This window comes from Lontra canadensis, unplaced genomic scaffold (genome assembly GCF_010015895.1).
Source record: "Lontra canadensis isolate GAN:19392208 unplaced genomic scaffold, GSC_riverotter_1.0 scaffold41, whole genome shotgun sequence".
Classification (NCBI taxonomy): Eukaryota; Metazoa; Chordata; class Mammalia; order Carnivora; family Mustelidae; genus Lontra; species Lontra canadensis.
This window is the reverse complement of record NW_022631035.1, coordinates 8,250,863-8,266,364: the sequence shown is the minus strand read 5'-3', so window position 1 is coordinate 8,266,364 and position 15,502 is coordinate 8,250,863. Positions and strand designations below refer to the sequence as shown.

At 48.3% G+C, this 15,502-nt stretch overlaps 1 protein-coding gene across 1 annotated transcript; it reads left to right on the top strand.

The window, feature by feature from the left end:
* Positions 1 to 205: 205 nt before the first annotated feature.
* SOX9 (SRY-box transcription factor 9) lies at positions 206 to 5,708 on the top strand. The gene is made up of 3 exons (XM_032870737.1): positions 206 to 988; positions 1,984 to 2,239; positions 2,823 to 5,708. Exons 1-3 carry the CDS (start codon positions 560 to 562, stop codon positions 3,662 to 3,664), a joined length of 1,527 nt encoding a protein of 508 aa, XP_032726628.1. The 5' UTR covers positions 206 to 559; the 3' UTR covers positions 3,665 to 5,708.
* Positions 5,709 to 15,502: the final 9,794 nt, after the last annotated feature.

Genomic DNA, 15,502 nt, shown 5'->3' with positions numbered 1-15,502 from the left:
AGGCAGCGCTCCCCTCCCCGCTCCTCCCCTCCCCTCTCGACACCCAAGCCCAGTGCCACAATCCTCCTCCCCGAAAAATCCAGACCAATCAGCTGCCTGCCAACCCCTGAAATGCCGCGCTGTGATTGGCTGGCCGTCTCTAAGGTGAGGAGCAGTAGTTATTAAAGAGCCCCGGGGCTGGGAGTCGAGGAGCTGAGAGCGGAGCTTGAAACTCACTGGAAACTTCAGTGGCGCCGCGACTTGCCAGTTTCACTCCAGGAACTTTTCTTTGCAGGAGGAGAAGAGAAGGGGTGCAAGCGCCCCTCTTTTGCTCTCTTTCCTCCCGTCCTCCTCCTCCTCTCCAATTCGCCTTACCCCACTTGGAGCGGGCAGCTGCGGGCTGGCCACCGCGCGCCTTCCCAAGTGCTCGCTGCCGCAGCCGGGTGACGCGCCAGGCTCCCCGGGAGCCGCTCGTTCCGCGTCCGGGCAGCCGAGGGGAGAGGAGCCCGCGCCTCGAGTCCCCGAGCCGCTGCGGCTTCTCGCCTTTCCCGGCCACCCGCCCCCTGCCCCGGGCCCGCGTATGAATCTCCTGGACCCCTTCATGAAGATGACCGACGAGCAGGAGAAGGGCCTGTCCGGCGCCCCCAGCCCCACCATGTCCGAGGACTCGGCGGGCTCGCCCTGCCCTTCGGGCTCCGGCTCGGACACCGAGAACACGCGGCCCCAGGAGAACACGTTCCCTAAGGGCGAGCCGGACCTGAAGAAGGAGAGCGAGGAGGACAAGTTCCCCGTGTGCATCCGCGAGGCGGTCAGCCAGGTGCTCAAGGGCTACGACTGGACGCTGGTGCCCATGCCGGTGCGCGTCAACGGCTCGAGCAAGAACAAGCCGCACGTCAAGCGGCCCATGAACGCCTTCATGGTGTGGGCGCAGGCGGCGCGCAGGAAGCTCGCCGACCAGTACCCGCACCTGCACAACGCCGAGCTCAGCAAGACGCTGGGCAAGCTGGGGGGGGAGGGGGGGGGGGGGGGGGCCCCCCGGCGGGGGGGGGGGGGGGGGGGCGCTGGCCGGGACACTCTCGCGCCCCGCCTCCCAGCAGGAGGGAGTTGCCGGTCCCGGAGCCTGCGGGCTGCGGCGGCGGGGGGGCGGGGGGGGGGCGGGTGGGGGGGGGGGGGAAGTGTAATTGGGCTGAGAGTTTGACAAAGTTCTTGGATTGCTCTCCGGGGGGGAAAGGGAGGGGGGAGGGGACAGAGAGAGCCAGAGGATGGGAGAAGACTGGGAGACACGGTGGGAGGGGGCTGCCAGCCCTATCTCCCGTCGCTGTGAAGTTCGATCCCAAGTTGGGGGTTGGGTGAGAAGTGAAGTTCGCCCCTCTTTCGCTCCAACTGCGCTCTCTCATGTAGCCCTACAAACCAAGGAGATGGGATGGGGGGAGACTTCAAGGCCAGAGGAGACTCCAAGCAGAAATGGGGTGGGGGCTACTGCTGGAAATAGGTGGACGCGGGGTGGGGGGGAGCAAGAGGAGCTCCTTGACGATTAAGTGATTTTTGGAAAGCTTTTAAGGATGTTGGGGGCGGGGGGCGTTTTAACTACAGTAGCAGAAGCACTTAGATCCCGAGCAGCGGAGAGCTATTTTCATCTCCAGGGTTTTCCAAAACAGAAGGAGCGAGGGCGGGGCGGGGAGTGACGGCTCAGGTCCGACTAAAAGAACCGAGATTTATTTTTCCTTTTTTTCCCCCTTCTCCTTTTCTTTTCTTCTCTTCTTTTCTTTTCTTGCTTTTTCTTTCTTTTCTTTCTTTCTTTCTTTCTTTCTTCCTTTCTTCCTTTCCTTCTTAACTTAAAAGTTAGGAGCTGCAGCAGGGGCTGGAAAGCAGGGAGGAGGGAGGAACGAGTTGTGTGCGCAGAAGCCGAGCGGTCGGGGTCACCTCCCCCTCCCGGCGACCTGACAGCTCCGCCGGTCTCACAGAACCCCTTCTGTTTCTCCTTGCGCCCCCTCCCCCGCCCCCAGACTGCTGAACGAGAGCGAGAAGCGGCCCTTCGTGGAGGAGGCGGAGCGGCTGCGCGTGCAGCACAAGAAGGACCACCCGGATTACAAGTACCAGCCGCGGCGGAGGAAGTCGGTGAAGAACGGCCAGGCGGAGGCCGAGGAGGCCACGGAGCAGACGCACATCTCCCCCAACGCCATCTTCAAGGCCCTGCAGGCGGACTCGCCCCACTCCTCCTCTGGCATGAGCGAGGTGCACTCCCCCGGGGAGCACTCCGGTGAGTTCCCCCCCCCCAACAGGCCCAGCCAGACTGGGCCTCCCAGGGGCCCCACTGCACACCCCCCAGGTCTCCACCGAGTAGGCTCTGCTTAGGGACTTTGCGCTCCCCGGGAGGGAAAAACTACCCCTAGCGCCTAATCCTATCCTCCTCTCAGCCTAGGGCCCACGTTAAGTCCACACACACACACACACACACACACACACACCTCAATCTCTACATCCTAGCAGATTAATTTTTATTGCGAGGTAAAATGCCTTTACAGCTTTACAGGACTTCTTCCTCCTTCTCTCGCCCCACCACCCCACGAGCACACACCGGGTTCTTCCACAAGTAGCAATACGGTCCTCCCGACCCTCCGGGCCTCAGACCCTCCCTGCTCCCCATAAAAGGAGATCGCCGAATGTGTACTGGCGGGTTAATCATTTGGCGACTTATCTCGGGTGCAGCGCGCCTCCCGCGCGGTTGCGGGTCCTTCTGATACTTTAGCTCGAAGGGAGGATCCCAGGAGGGGTCCTAAGATTAGGGCCCTTGCGCGGCCCTTGTTGACTATTCTGGGCTTCTTCTCTTTGATCGCCCGCAGGGCAATCCCAGGGCCCGCCGACGCCGCCCACCACCCCCAAAACCGACGTGCAGCCGGGCAAGGCTGACCTGAAGCGCGAGGGGCGCCCCCTGCCAGAGGGGGGCCGACAGCCCCCCATCGACTTCCGCGACGTGGACATCGGAGAGCTGAGCAGCGACGTCATCTCCAACATCGAGACCTTCGACGTCAACGAGTTCGACCAGTACCTGCCGCCCAATGGCCACCCGGGGGTGCCGGCCACGCACGGCCAGGTCACCTACACGGGCAGCTACGGCATCAGCAGCACGGCGGCGACCCCCGCGGGCGCGGGCCACGTGTGGATGTCCAAGCAACAGGCGCCGCCGCCGCCGCCGCCCCCGCCGCAGCAGCCCCCGCAGGCCCAGCAGGCCCCGCCGGCTCCCCCGCAGCCGGCGCCCCCGCCCCCGCAGCCGGCGCCCCCGCAGCCCGCGCACACGCTGACCCCGCTGAGCAGCGAGCCGGGCCAGTCGCAGCGAACGCACATCAAGACGGAGCAGCTGAGTCCCAGCCACTACAGCGAGCAGCAGCAGCACTCGCCGCAGCAGATCGCCTACAGCCCCTTCAGCCTCCCGCACTACAGCCCCTCGTACCCGCCCATCACCCGCTCGCAGTACGACTACGCAGACCACCAGAACTCCGGCTCCTACTACAGCCACGCGGCCGGCCAGGGCTCGGGCCTCTACTCGACCTTCACCTACATGAACCCCGCGCAGCGGCCCATGTACACCCCCATCGCCGACACCTCCGGGGTCCCCTCCATCCCGCAGACCCACAGCCCCCAGCACTGGGAACAGCCGGTCTACACACAGCTCACCAGACCCTGAGGAGGCCCGCGTGTGATGATCCTTTAGGAAAAGAGCACCGAAGCAAGCAAGAACCCGCCACAATTTCCTTGGGACATTTTTTTTTCCTATTCCTTAAAGACATTTACGCTAAAGGCAACTCGTACCCAGATTCCCAGACGGAAACATCAGCTGTCCGAACACGTTCCCACCTTGTTGCAAAGCAAGTGGCCAGGCCACCCTCGTGGCCAGATGGACCCGGCGGAATCCAGGAGGACCCGAACTTGAAAACGGTCTTGAAAGCAAGCATGGAGGATAATGGAGAATCGTCGTGTCACCAGTTTGCTCAATCTCTCTGCCTGTTTGGACTTTGTAATTATTTTTTAGCAGTAATTAAAGAAAAAAGTCCTCTGTGAGGAATATTCTCTATTTTAAATATTTTTAGTATGTACTGTGTATGATTCATTACCATTTTGAGGGGATTTATACATATTTTTAGATAAAGAAATTAAATGCTCTTATTTTTCCAACAGCTAAACTACTTAGTTGAACAGTGTGCGCTAGCTTTTCCTGCAACCAGAATATTTTTGTACAGATGAGCTTTCTCTTACAAAAAAAAAACAAAAAAAACAAAAAACAAAAAACAAAAAAAAAGTGTGTGTGTTGTATTAACATAAAAAAAAACGCGAATTTGTGTTACGTGATCAGCTTGGGGGGTTAGCTTTGCTTAATTCCTCAGGCTTTCTGATTCAAGGAGGAGCTGCCTTAGAAAGGAAAATAAAGGCCTTATTTTGCAAATAGGGAAGTAAACCGTAGTCTAGAGAAGCATTTGGTAAGCTTTATCATATATATATTTTTTAAACAAGAGAAAATACCTTGAGCCTTAAAACCGTGCTGCTGGAAAATACTTGTACTCTCTGTTAGTGCATTTCCTTCCGCATTTGCTTGTTTGCTGCAATCTTAAAAAAGTGAAAACCAAGCAAAGGAGATGAAATCTGTTCTGGGAATGTTTCAGCAGCCAGTAAGTGCCCCAGCACACTGCCCCCTGGTTGCCTGCTCGAGCCCCATGTGGGACACAGATGCTAGAGCCTTCTCCCTTAAGCTGTCACCTGTGCCTCTCCCAACACCAGCAGTGAACCTTCAAGACATTCCACGTGCTAAAATTATTTATTTAGTAAGGAGAGGTTTTCGTTAAAAAAAAAAAAAATCTTTCTCTTTTTAAAAAATTTTTTGAAATTTTACCTTCTTTAAAATAGGTTGTTGGAGCCTTCCTCAAAGGGTATGGTCATCTGTTAAATTATGTTCTTAACTGTAACCAGTTTTTTTTTATTTATCTCTTTAATCTTTTTTATTATTATTAAAAGCAAGTTTCTTTGGATTTCTTGTCCTAGATTTGTATAATATACATGCCTTTTTGTCTGTCCTTTTTTTTTCTTTGTTGTTTTGTTGAAAACAAACTGGAAACTTGTTTTTCTTTTTGTATAAATGAGAGGTTGCAAATGTAGTGTATCACTGAGTCCTTTTCAGTGTTTTTCTGCCACAGATCTTTGGGCTGCCTAAAGTGTGTGTGTGTATGTGTGTGTGTGTGTGTGTGTGTGTGTGTGTGTGTTGACACAAAACAAGGCTGGCATGTGTCATAGATAGTCCCCTGCATGTTCTCTTGGAGACAAGGAGGAAAGGTGGAGGGGATAAGCCCAACGAGAGACCTGAATTCTTAATTCCTTCTGTGGCTGGAGAGTTCGAGGATTGCTTTTTAAAAAAGACAGCAAACTTTTTTTTTTTATTTAAAAAAAGATATATTAACAGTTTTAGAAATCAGTAGAATAAAATCTTAAAGCACTCTTATAATATGGCATCTTTCAATTTCTGTATAAAAGCAGATCTTTAAAAAAAATATTTCTGTAACTTAAGAAACCTGGCATTTAAATCATATTTTGTCCTTAGGTAAGGTTTGGTTTGTGTTTGTGTTTTGTTTGTTTCCCTCCCCCAAACCTTTTGTTCCCTCTGTGAAACTCATCTTTTCCTTTTTTCTTTTTTTTTTTTGTATATTATTGTTTACAATAAATATACATTGCATTAAAAGGAAGGCAGCCCTGTGGACTGACTTATTCACCTCACTCTCCCCTTCAAAGGATGATTGGAAGAACTGAGGCACAAAAACGATTGTTACACACTGATCACTGTGATGGTCTCGTTGTTGATGTTGCACTTTTGACTATCCCAAAATTGGCAGTGACGAAAAGACTGCGTCCCCAAAAATCTACAAGGAAAAGTCTTGGAAAGCGTCACCCTGTTAGGTCACCTAGACCGTTCCCTGTCAGTGGTTCCTCTCTTGGGCAAAATGTTTGTTGTGATATTAACAGCCTCACGCTTCGGGGCAAAAGCTATTTCCCTCTGGAACTCAGAGCGGAATATTAGACCTGAAATCAGTAGCTTGTCAGTAGAACGCCAGAGGGGTGACTTGCCTGTCTCAATTCAATTGAGCAAACTTCCTATATTTTCATGATCACATACCAACAAGGGGTGTCCATTTAGAAGGCAGAAGAAGCCAAAAGAGAAGTTTTCAAAGAGGACCAGAGGGAAGCCTGTTCTATTAACCTATTATATGTGATTCAGAGCCTCCCTGGTCTATCTGCAGGGACAATGGAAGGCAATTACCTTATTTTGCTGTTCCCTCCCAGTTAACTCATTCTGAGAAGTTGCAAAGCCGTGGTAGAAGTAATAAGACCTAATCCTGTTTTTCTTGGCCTGGGTGAGATGGGAGTTTCCAGGATCAGAGAAACGTCCAGGTCATTTTTCATTAAACAGATGAAATCACTCCTTCCCTCCCACCCCCACACAGAGCCAACCCCCCCCCCCAGCCCCCACAGACACCCTGGCTGATTGGGGAAGTGTCTCTAAAGGAGGCAAGTCTCTTGTCATCTCAGGCTGGTTTGACTTCAGGGCCCCTGTCCCTGACAGTCCTCACCGGCATCCAGACTCTCCGGTATTACGCCACATTGTCTGTTTTGGCTTTTCTGGATTCCTGGCTTGGGTCCCACACCAGGATCATGGCAACCAGGAAAATGGTAGTTATCAAATCGAGACAACATTAGTGCTCGGTCTCCTTTGCAAATTCCTTCAACAGCGACTGAAGGCCTGGGATCTGCGGGGCGCTGTGCTCATCTCCCCCTGCCCACCCCTACTCCCAGATGTCACATTCTGTTGCTGGCTTGTGCCACAGTGCCCGTTGGCTTAGGCTCAGAGTCTAGCCTCCATTCTTATAAAATCTCTATTGTTTATCCCCCTGCCAACACTCTCAAAGTCCTTTTTAAAGCATCTGTGGTGTTCACCAATTTTTATCCACGCTCGTTCCCCCAAATCCCCTTATCTTTTAAACCCAACACGTACCACCCAGTCCCGACCACCGCTTCCCCTACCAAATCCATAATGTTTGCAAGATTGTTTTCTCTTCTCCTAGAAAGGTGCTCTTTTCCTCCGTGTGTGACCTTCCACAGACCTTCAAGAGCCACAAGGCTCCGTTTGGGTTTAATTGGGGAGGGCAAGTGGCTTACTTTCCTATGCCTTGGTTTCCCCTTTTGTTAAGAACATTTATAATCTCTCCTCTTGTAACAGGCTTGCTAGTAGAGCGGTTTTTAGCAAGAAGCAGTCTGGCAACGGACTGCATCCGAATCTTCTGGTCCACAAAGGACTCCGACTGCACCGTTATAAGAGGTAAACAGTAAACGGAGTGTTCACAGGCTGGTTCTGATACAGAGGAAAACACAAGTGACAATGGAGCCAGAGAATTCCTCTGAGTCCCACCCACCCACGTGCTCCAGATCGAGGCAAAGCCCAGCACCACCAGATTACAAAATATTTTAGAGGAATTTTTATTCTAAATCTAGAAATGCAGAGCTTATCACCCTGACAACAAGACGTTTATTCAAAACCTAGGAAAGAGTCCTCCTGAACCGAAAAAGCTCATAATTAGATCCACGGTTATTTTGTTTATTTGTATTCAAAATAAAACCTGTTTATATATGAAAAAAAAAAACAACCTATCTAAAAAAAGGCTTTAAAAAAAGGGAGGGGAATAAACATAAGGGAATAAAAACCTCACTTAGAATCTGTCCTTTGGGCTATTACGGAAATGGTGCTTATGGGTTATCTTGAGCTGTGTGTTTGAATTTCCCCCCTGAACTCCAGCCTACCCCTTCTTTCCCCTGATTTCTACACTGAACTTTTCTGAGGCCCTGCTGAGACACTTTGCAAATTAACTTAATTGATGAACGAGCATTATAGCAGAGAGAGATTCACCACGGATGCTCAATAAAGTGGGAGCCTCCGGCCTGGTCACTTGCCCAGACTCCTTGGAAGGCCCTGTACTTAAATCTAATACTTTAAAAACACATATATGGGGCGCCTGAGTGGCTCAGTTGGTTAGGCATCTGCCTTTGGCTCAGATCATGATCCCAGAGTCCTGAGATCGAGTCCTACATCAGGCTCCCTGCTCAACGGGGAGACTGCTTCTCCCTCCTCCTTCTCCCTACACCCTTTTGTGCTCTCTTCCTCTCTCTCTCAAATAAATAATAAAATCTTTAAAAATAAAAATGTATATCCTTTTTTTCCAAAAGGGTGCCCCCTGCCACAGAACTATACAAGATCCTGGCCCCACAAAACCTGGGTCTGCCCAAGACCAGAGCTGTTGGATGGCAAACCATGACATCAGTGGATACAAGGTAGATCATTTTATTTCTATTCCCACCCGTGCCTGGCACATGGTCTGCTTATGGGACGGCAACGTGGACTCAGTGGCAGTGTCAGAGGACACATCGCTGGGAATCCATGCCATTACACTCTAGCACGAGACCTTAAACCGTTTTCTTAGCCCTCTGAGACGTAAGTGATTTTCATGTCTCAAATGAGATTATTTCACGGGCATCATAGAGGTTAAATGAAGTAAATCACGCGAGACTGCTAATTATCTGTCCTTCCTAGTTCCTTCACTTGGCACTTCTGACTCATTTCTATTTTTTTCCTATCTGACATCACCTCTTTTTTGCATTTTCTTAGCTTGTTCTGTGGACTCTTGGAGCCAACAAAAGTTTGCTGGGTTATCCCTTTGCCGTCATTCACAGACCAGACTTCTTTGACTCTGTATACCTGAAGAATTATTTCAGACCAAATACGACATGGGGCCGGCAATGTCAGATTCAGATGTATTCCAAATAACCAGGCAAAATTCAAGGTAATATGTACATTACTTCGAAGCTGCTGCTAGACACATCCCTTGAAATTTCGAAATTTTATACTGAATTTAATCCAATTACCATGATACTATGTCATCATATGCCACTTGAGGATGATGTCTATTCCTCATTGTCCCCACAAACCTTTGCAACACATCTCCTGTGGGGCAGGACTCAGCAGTGGACAAGGACAGATGCGGTCCCTGTCCTCGGGGGGCTTACAATTTACAGTAATAAAGGAAGGCATGCAGAAACCAATCGTACTTGGGTATTCTCTTGTTCACATGTGATGGAAAAAAATACAACTGATTAGGGCCAGTTGGGAGGCTCACCATCCAGGCAAAAGAAGATGGCAGTCTAGTCTTGGATGCAGATGGACTGGGTAGTTGATGGATCTGGGAATGAACTTGGTGAAAACTTTCCGACCTCTTTCTCTCCTAATCTCCACCCATTTTTCAGTGATGTGAATTTACTCTGACCCAATTTACATAAAAGTGACCCCCGCCCCGTTTTTACCTTAGTCGTTCCTTCCTGGTCCCCTACAATAACACTCTTAGTCTCTCTACCTCTTGACGAACCACACATTCATGTGTATCACACAATTAATTCTCTTTTTTTCCAGAGGCCTCAGGGGAATGACCCAGTCCCTGAAATATAAGAGGGTCTCTTGATCTCTAGAAACTTGCTCAATGTACCCCACAGGTTTATGGAATCAGAAATGGGAGGTGTTTTAGTCTGGTTGTGTTCTCATTATAAAAATTCTTTATGCAATATCTCGGCCATTGAACTATCTTCAATCTCTTCTAGAATGCTTACATTGATTGAGAACTCACTTTCCCTGTCCTGGAGATCTACCTACCTATCTTTCTTTCTTTCTTTCTTCCTTTCTTTAAGAGAGAGAGAGAGATAGCATGGGGGAAGGGGCAGAGGGAGAGGGAGAATCTCAAGCAGACTCCTCACTGAGCACAGAACCTGATGCAAGCCTTGATCCCATTACCCTGAGATCATGACCTGAGCCAAAATCAAGAGTCAGCAGCCCAATCAACTGAGCTACCCAGGTGCCTGTCCAGGAGAGCTTTAACTGTGCAAAAGTCTTATCTCTACAATCTCTACCAACAGTCCAAGGTGACCCGGCTCTATACCAACATGGTGGGAGACTTGTCTTTCTTTCAAACATAGCTCTTCAACTAGTTATACAGTTTTCAGGGGTTTTTTGTTTGTTTGTTATTTTCCCGCATGCTAAACATTTCCAATACATTTTACACATGACCTGGTCCCCAAACTCTTCCCTACCTTGTCATTCTTCTGTGAATGTATTTCACTTACTAACATTCCCCAAATTTTTTACAAGACCCCAAGTAGGGTTTGACTAGTATGGAAGATGAGTTGATTCATCCTTTTTGTAATCAGATATTTTTGTAATCAATTCATATTTTTATTAATTGAAATTAAAACTGTATTCATTGTTATGGTAGCCACAGTACCCAGTTATGTAATGGTGAGGTATTTCTCACCTATTCCATAATTGTACAACTGAGTTTTTAACTTAATTACCAAGCTTTACATTCGTCTCTGTCTTGACTGGACTGTGATATATACAGGCTCCATGGAAGGAAAACGAGGAAAAGGGTTTTACATCATCGGGCCCTCACTTTTCCAGGCACTGTGACAGATGTTTTATATATATGTGATCTCATTTAATCCATTTGATAACCCATAGAGACAGGCATTATTATTACATTTTCATTAAGGAGGAAACTGATGTTCAGAGAGATTAAACAATTAACCTAAGGTCCTGTAACTAATAAATGGCCCCAGACAACTACCATTGACTCCCCCGCAAGCCACTACCTGCTCCCACCTACAGAATCTTCAGTTTTCAAAAGAAAATTTGAAATAGAGTTTATAATGAGAAAAAAAGAATAAACTCTTGTGTTGTAAATCATTTTTTAGGGAATCTCTTTAGGGAAAAATCTGACCAAAGACCCCACCCCCACCCCACCTTCCTGCTCAATACCTTGCAAAAGCTTCCTATTCACTTAAAATACAATCCAAAAATCTCTACCAGAGTATCCCCCAGGGGGTTGCAGCTATAGCCCACAGACCAACTCCAGCCCTCACTTATTGTTGCCAATAAAGCTTTATTGGAACACAGTCACATCCATTAGCTTATAGATCATGTATGCTGCTTTCTTGTTATGACAGCACTATTGAGCCATTGGAATAGAGATCAGGATCTGCAAAGCCTAAAATATTTTCCAGCTGACCCTTTACTCACCCTCTTCCTACACACCCTAGCCCTTGCCTGTTTCTGTGACCTGGTCTCTTGCCATTATTCTCCTTATTCTCTGTAACCCCACCCCTCAGCCCTCCATTCTCAAATCTGTCAAGCTCTTTGCCACTTAATGGCCTTTGCACCTGCTAATTCCTTGGCTTGAAGCACCCTTTCATCATTCCCATTTTTCCCTTTCCATCCTTCAGATCTCAGCTCAAATGTCATCTTCTCCACGGGACCTGGCTACCCTAGATTGAATGGTCCACAGTGCTGTCACTCCAGTCACTCTCCAATTATCCTCTCTACTCTTGTAACACCATCACTTTCTGAAAGCATCTTTGTCGTTTGTGTCCATCACCTTTGACTAAGGCTATGAACTTGGTGTGTAGGCTTTTTTAAAAAAGATTTTTATTTTTAAGTGCTCTCCATATCTAACACAGGGCTTGAACTCACAACCCTGAGATCAGGAGTTGCCTGCTCTACTGACGGAACCAGCCAGGTGCTCCTGAACTTTGTCTTATTCCCAACTTACCTCTGGTACCCAGAAAAGTTTTTGATGCATAATAGGAGCTCAGCTTATTGATGCATTCGTTGGTAGAGTAAGCTGTTTTTATTCCCCCCAGATCTTCATGTGGGAATTGAGTATTAGGGATTAAGAAGCAAAAAAGTCATCAATTCTTCTGTAATTAAATAATCAATGAATGAACATTCAGTTAGGAGCTAGGGACTCCAAAACTAATAAGGAGCTCGCGAGAAAAAGGATGGAAGAAAAGTAATTAAACCAACAATACTGTCGAGGGTTGAACTTAAGGTGCGCATGGAATGCTGTAAAAATACAGAAGATGCAAGGCAGAGAGAGCCTTCTGGAGGGAGGGGATGGGGGCTAGCTGCAGGAAGATATTTCAGGCACAGAGAAGGGACAAGGTAAGAATGAGGGGACATGAAATAGGTTCATGCTTCGGGGCCACCACAGCTTGGTTGGTGCGACCAGGGTCAGACATGGGCAGACAAAATGGCGGAGAATTAGTTGAGAGAGAAGCAGGGGTAGGACCACAGAGAATTTAAGGAAGATTTTAAGCAGGATAATGACAAGAGCCATTGTGTGCTAATAAGAGGACCTTCCCACCCCCCAAGCCAGACTTTTGATTTTACTGTCAAAATCCAGAAACAGGGATTGTTTCCTCTTGGAGTCTCTTGTCTAGTCCACTGCGGAGGACGTGAAAACCTGAGGTAAGGTTAAGGCAGGGTGGTAAAAGGGGAGAGAGGGGAGTGAGGATGGCTATGAGGAGACTGGAGAGGTATAAGTGGGGTTTGAGAACTGGTGGGATGTAGACCAAGAAGGTAGGGCCAACCATGAGCCCTATCCTCTGTCTTTGGGGACCTGGTGAGAGGTGGTGCCATTGAACACATGGCCAAACAAAGGTGCATGCCCAGTGGGTATTGAATACATGTGTAACCTCCAATACGAAGCAAGCATAGCATGTGGGATGTGACCAAAATGCAACTTTAATTTTTCCTTTACTGTCTCTGTAGGCTTTATTCGGAGCTGGGGTCTCCCCTTGGCCCTGAGTCATCATGGGGGGTGGGATTGGGGCTGAGGGAAATGAGGCCATGATCTGTCCCGACATTCTCAGAAAATAAAAAGTCCTTCGGTGATATAGTTACAAAATAATAAACACTTTTCAAGGTCCCGTTTCAGTCATTGAAATGTCCCATTCCAGGAAATACCTAAATTGACTTAAAATTTTATCTTCTTCCTTCCTCACCTCATGATTGCTTCAGGATGGAGAACCATACTTGGGGAAAGAGGAGTCCTCCCCTCCTCTACCCCCCTCCCATGGGCTAGCTGTTGTTTCCTGTCTGCGGACAGAGTCCCAGGGGATGGGATAAACAGGGGAGGAAAGGTGATGGGGATGGTGCCCCATGTCGGGTCCCGGCAGGTGGTCAAAGCTTGTATCCCCAGTGGGGCAGGCACTTGATCAGAGCTGACATTTTCTCCTGGGCCACCTTCAGAATGTTTCCTTTGTGTGGCTGCCTTGATTCAGGCCTATATCTTCTTACTTGGACTGGTGGTTTTCAACTCCTACCCCGCTCAGCATCCTCAAAACACCTACCTCCAGCCTCTTTCTGTGAGGTCTCGCCCCCACAGACGGCTCTGTGAGACAGGAGCCACGAAGTGCCCCTGCTTGCTCTCCGGCCCAGGGAACCACACGGGGTAAGTGGAGAGAAATTGCTGAGCCAGGAGAAGTCACCGCTTCTCACAACCCACCTGACTTACCTAGAAGTGTGAGTCAGCCACCGGGTCTCTGTGATTCTTGGCTATAAGAAGGCATTTCAAAGCTTTGTATGTAGCATCTTTTAAAGCCCTGTTTGCTAACTTGAAGAGGGTGGATAACACTACGGTGTGTCCCCAAGGAAGCGAGGGTGAGCACGGAGAGCACAGGAACAACTCCCTGGAAAGCATCCTTCACAGATTTCTTCTTTTTTTTCTGTCTCTGACCCTCCCTTATTTTACTGAGGTACAGAATGAAAACAAAAAACCTTACGGTGAAATGCATGGATCTGAAGGGTGTACCTCTGCACTCTCTGGTAAGTGTATACATCTGAGCCACCACCACCCCAACCAAATTAGAGAACGTGGCCATCACCCCTGGAGGACGTAACCATCAACCCCAGTCAATCCCCAACTCCCATGGACAACCACCAGTCAGATCTCTATCTCCACACATCAGATCTGCTTCTTCTTGAACTTGATGTAAATGAAATTATATAATGTATACTTATTTATATTTGGTTTCTTTTTTTCTTTCTTTTTTAAAAAAAGATTTTTATTTATTTATTTGACAGATCACAAGTAGGCAGAGAGGCAGGGAGATGGGGCGGTGGGGAAGCAGGCTCCCTGCTGAGCAGAGAGCCTGATGCAGGGCTCGATCCCAGGACCCTGAGATCATGACCTGAGCTGAAGGCAAAGGCTTTAACCCACTGAGCCACCCCGGTGCCCCATACCTGGTTTCTTAGGTTCATCACAATTCTATTCTATTTCTCTGAAGTCCATCAATGTTTCATGTGTCAATAGTTGACTCTTCTCTTGCTGAATTGCACTCCCTTGTGTAAATGTACAACAATGAGTCCAGCCATTTTCCTACTGATGGACATTTGGATTTGTCTGGTTTGAGATGACTGCAAATAGGGCTGATAGAAATCTCTCTTGGGCAAATACCTCGAAATGTTTCTGCTGGGTCATAGGACAGATAAATGCTCAACTTCGTAAGTACCTGCCAAACCATTTTTTCTAGGTGCGTAAATCATTATGTATTCCCACATGAAAGAGGCTTCCAGTTCCTCTACGTCAATGACAACATTTGTTGTCAGATTTTTAAATTTTGAGACCTATTTTCGTGAAATGATATCTTGTGCTTTTACTTTGCATTTCCAGTGACCCCTCTTCCTTGATACCCTCTGTTATTCTCTTGCACTTTCTTCTGCATTATAGAATTAATGTGATGTCAGATCTGATGTCCCCCTTTACTCATTTGGAACCCAGATGTTTCTTTCCTTCCTTTGGATAGGAGGAGTTTGGATATCCATTTTACTTAGGATTTTTTTTTAAGATTTATTTATTTATTTTAGGAAGTGGGGAGGGGCAGAAGGAGAGGAAGAGAAGCAGAGCTCCCTGCTCCTGAGCATAGAGACTAACAAACTTGGGGCTCCACTCGAGGCTAGATCCCAGGACCCTGAGATCACGACCTGAGCCAAGATCAGGAGTCCACTGCCCAACCAACTGAGCCACCCAGACACCCCATTACTTTTCATTTTGCAGCTGCCTTAGAACTGTATGAATGCAGCTAGAACCATGCACGGCGTGCCAAGTACTGTGGGCACTGCGGGTGGCTGATTGCACTGGCCTTCCGGGTCTAGCTGCAGACAAGTAAGGCTGGGAATCTAGGACTATCTAATAGGAGACTCGCAGCTCCATTATGGGCAGCTTGGGAGACAGAGGAAGTCAGGATAATGGAAGGGAATGTTAAAGTTCAAATAAACATCTGAACTTCTAGGTCATGCTTATTCAAGTTACCCTAAATTCTCTCACTTGTGGGGACCCACATCTGTACAGCTAAAGGACGTTATAGAAAGATCATATTTGTGGGGCTTTTGCACTTTATGGCTTTAAGCCTCTAGAAAGAGTAAGATCTGCTCTTCTTCTGGGTGTCTCACCTCTGTAAGTTTGGGGGGCTAGAAAAGGGAATGCTTCTTCTAGGGCCCCCAAAGCAGAGATGGAAGAAGGAGTCTGGAGCTTCATTTCCCTTTATGCCTGAGGCCCCTAAATCCCAGACTGGTCATGCCTTTGTCCCATCTCCCAGCCAACCAGAACCA

Excerpts from the sequence above, each read along its gene's own strand:
- SOX9 (XM_032870737.1), top strand. The coding sequence starts at position 560 with ATGAATCTCCTGGACCCCTTCATGAAGATGACCGACGAGCAGGAGAAG. Across the intron at positions 989-1,983 it reads AGACGCTGGGCAAGCTGGGG|AGACTGCTGAACGAGAGCGA; the intron begins GGGGAGGGGGGG and ends TCCCCCGCCCCC. Across the intron at positions 2,240-2,822 it reads CTCCCCCGGGGAGCACTCCG|GGCAATCCCAGGGCCCGCCG; the intron begins GTGAGTTCCCCC and ends GATCGCCCGCAG.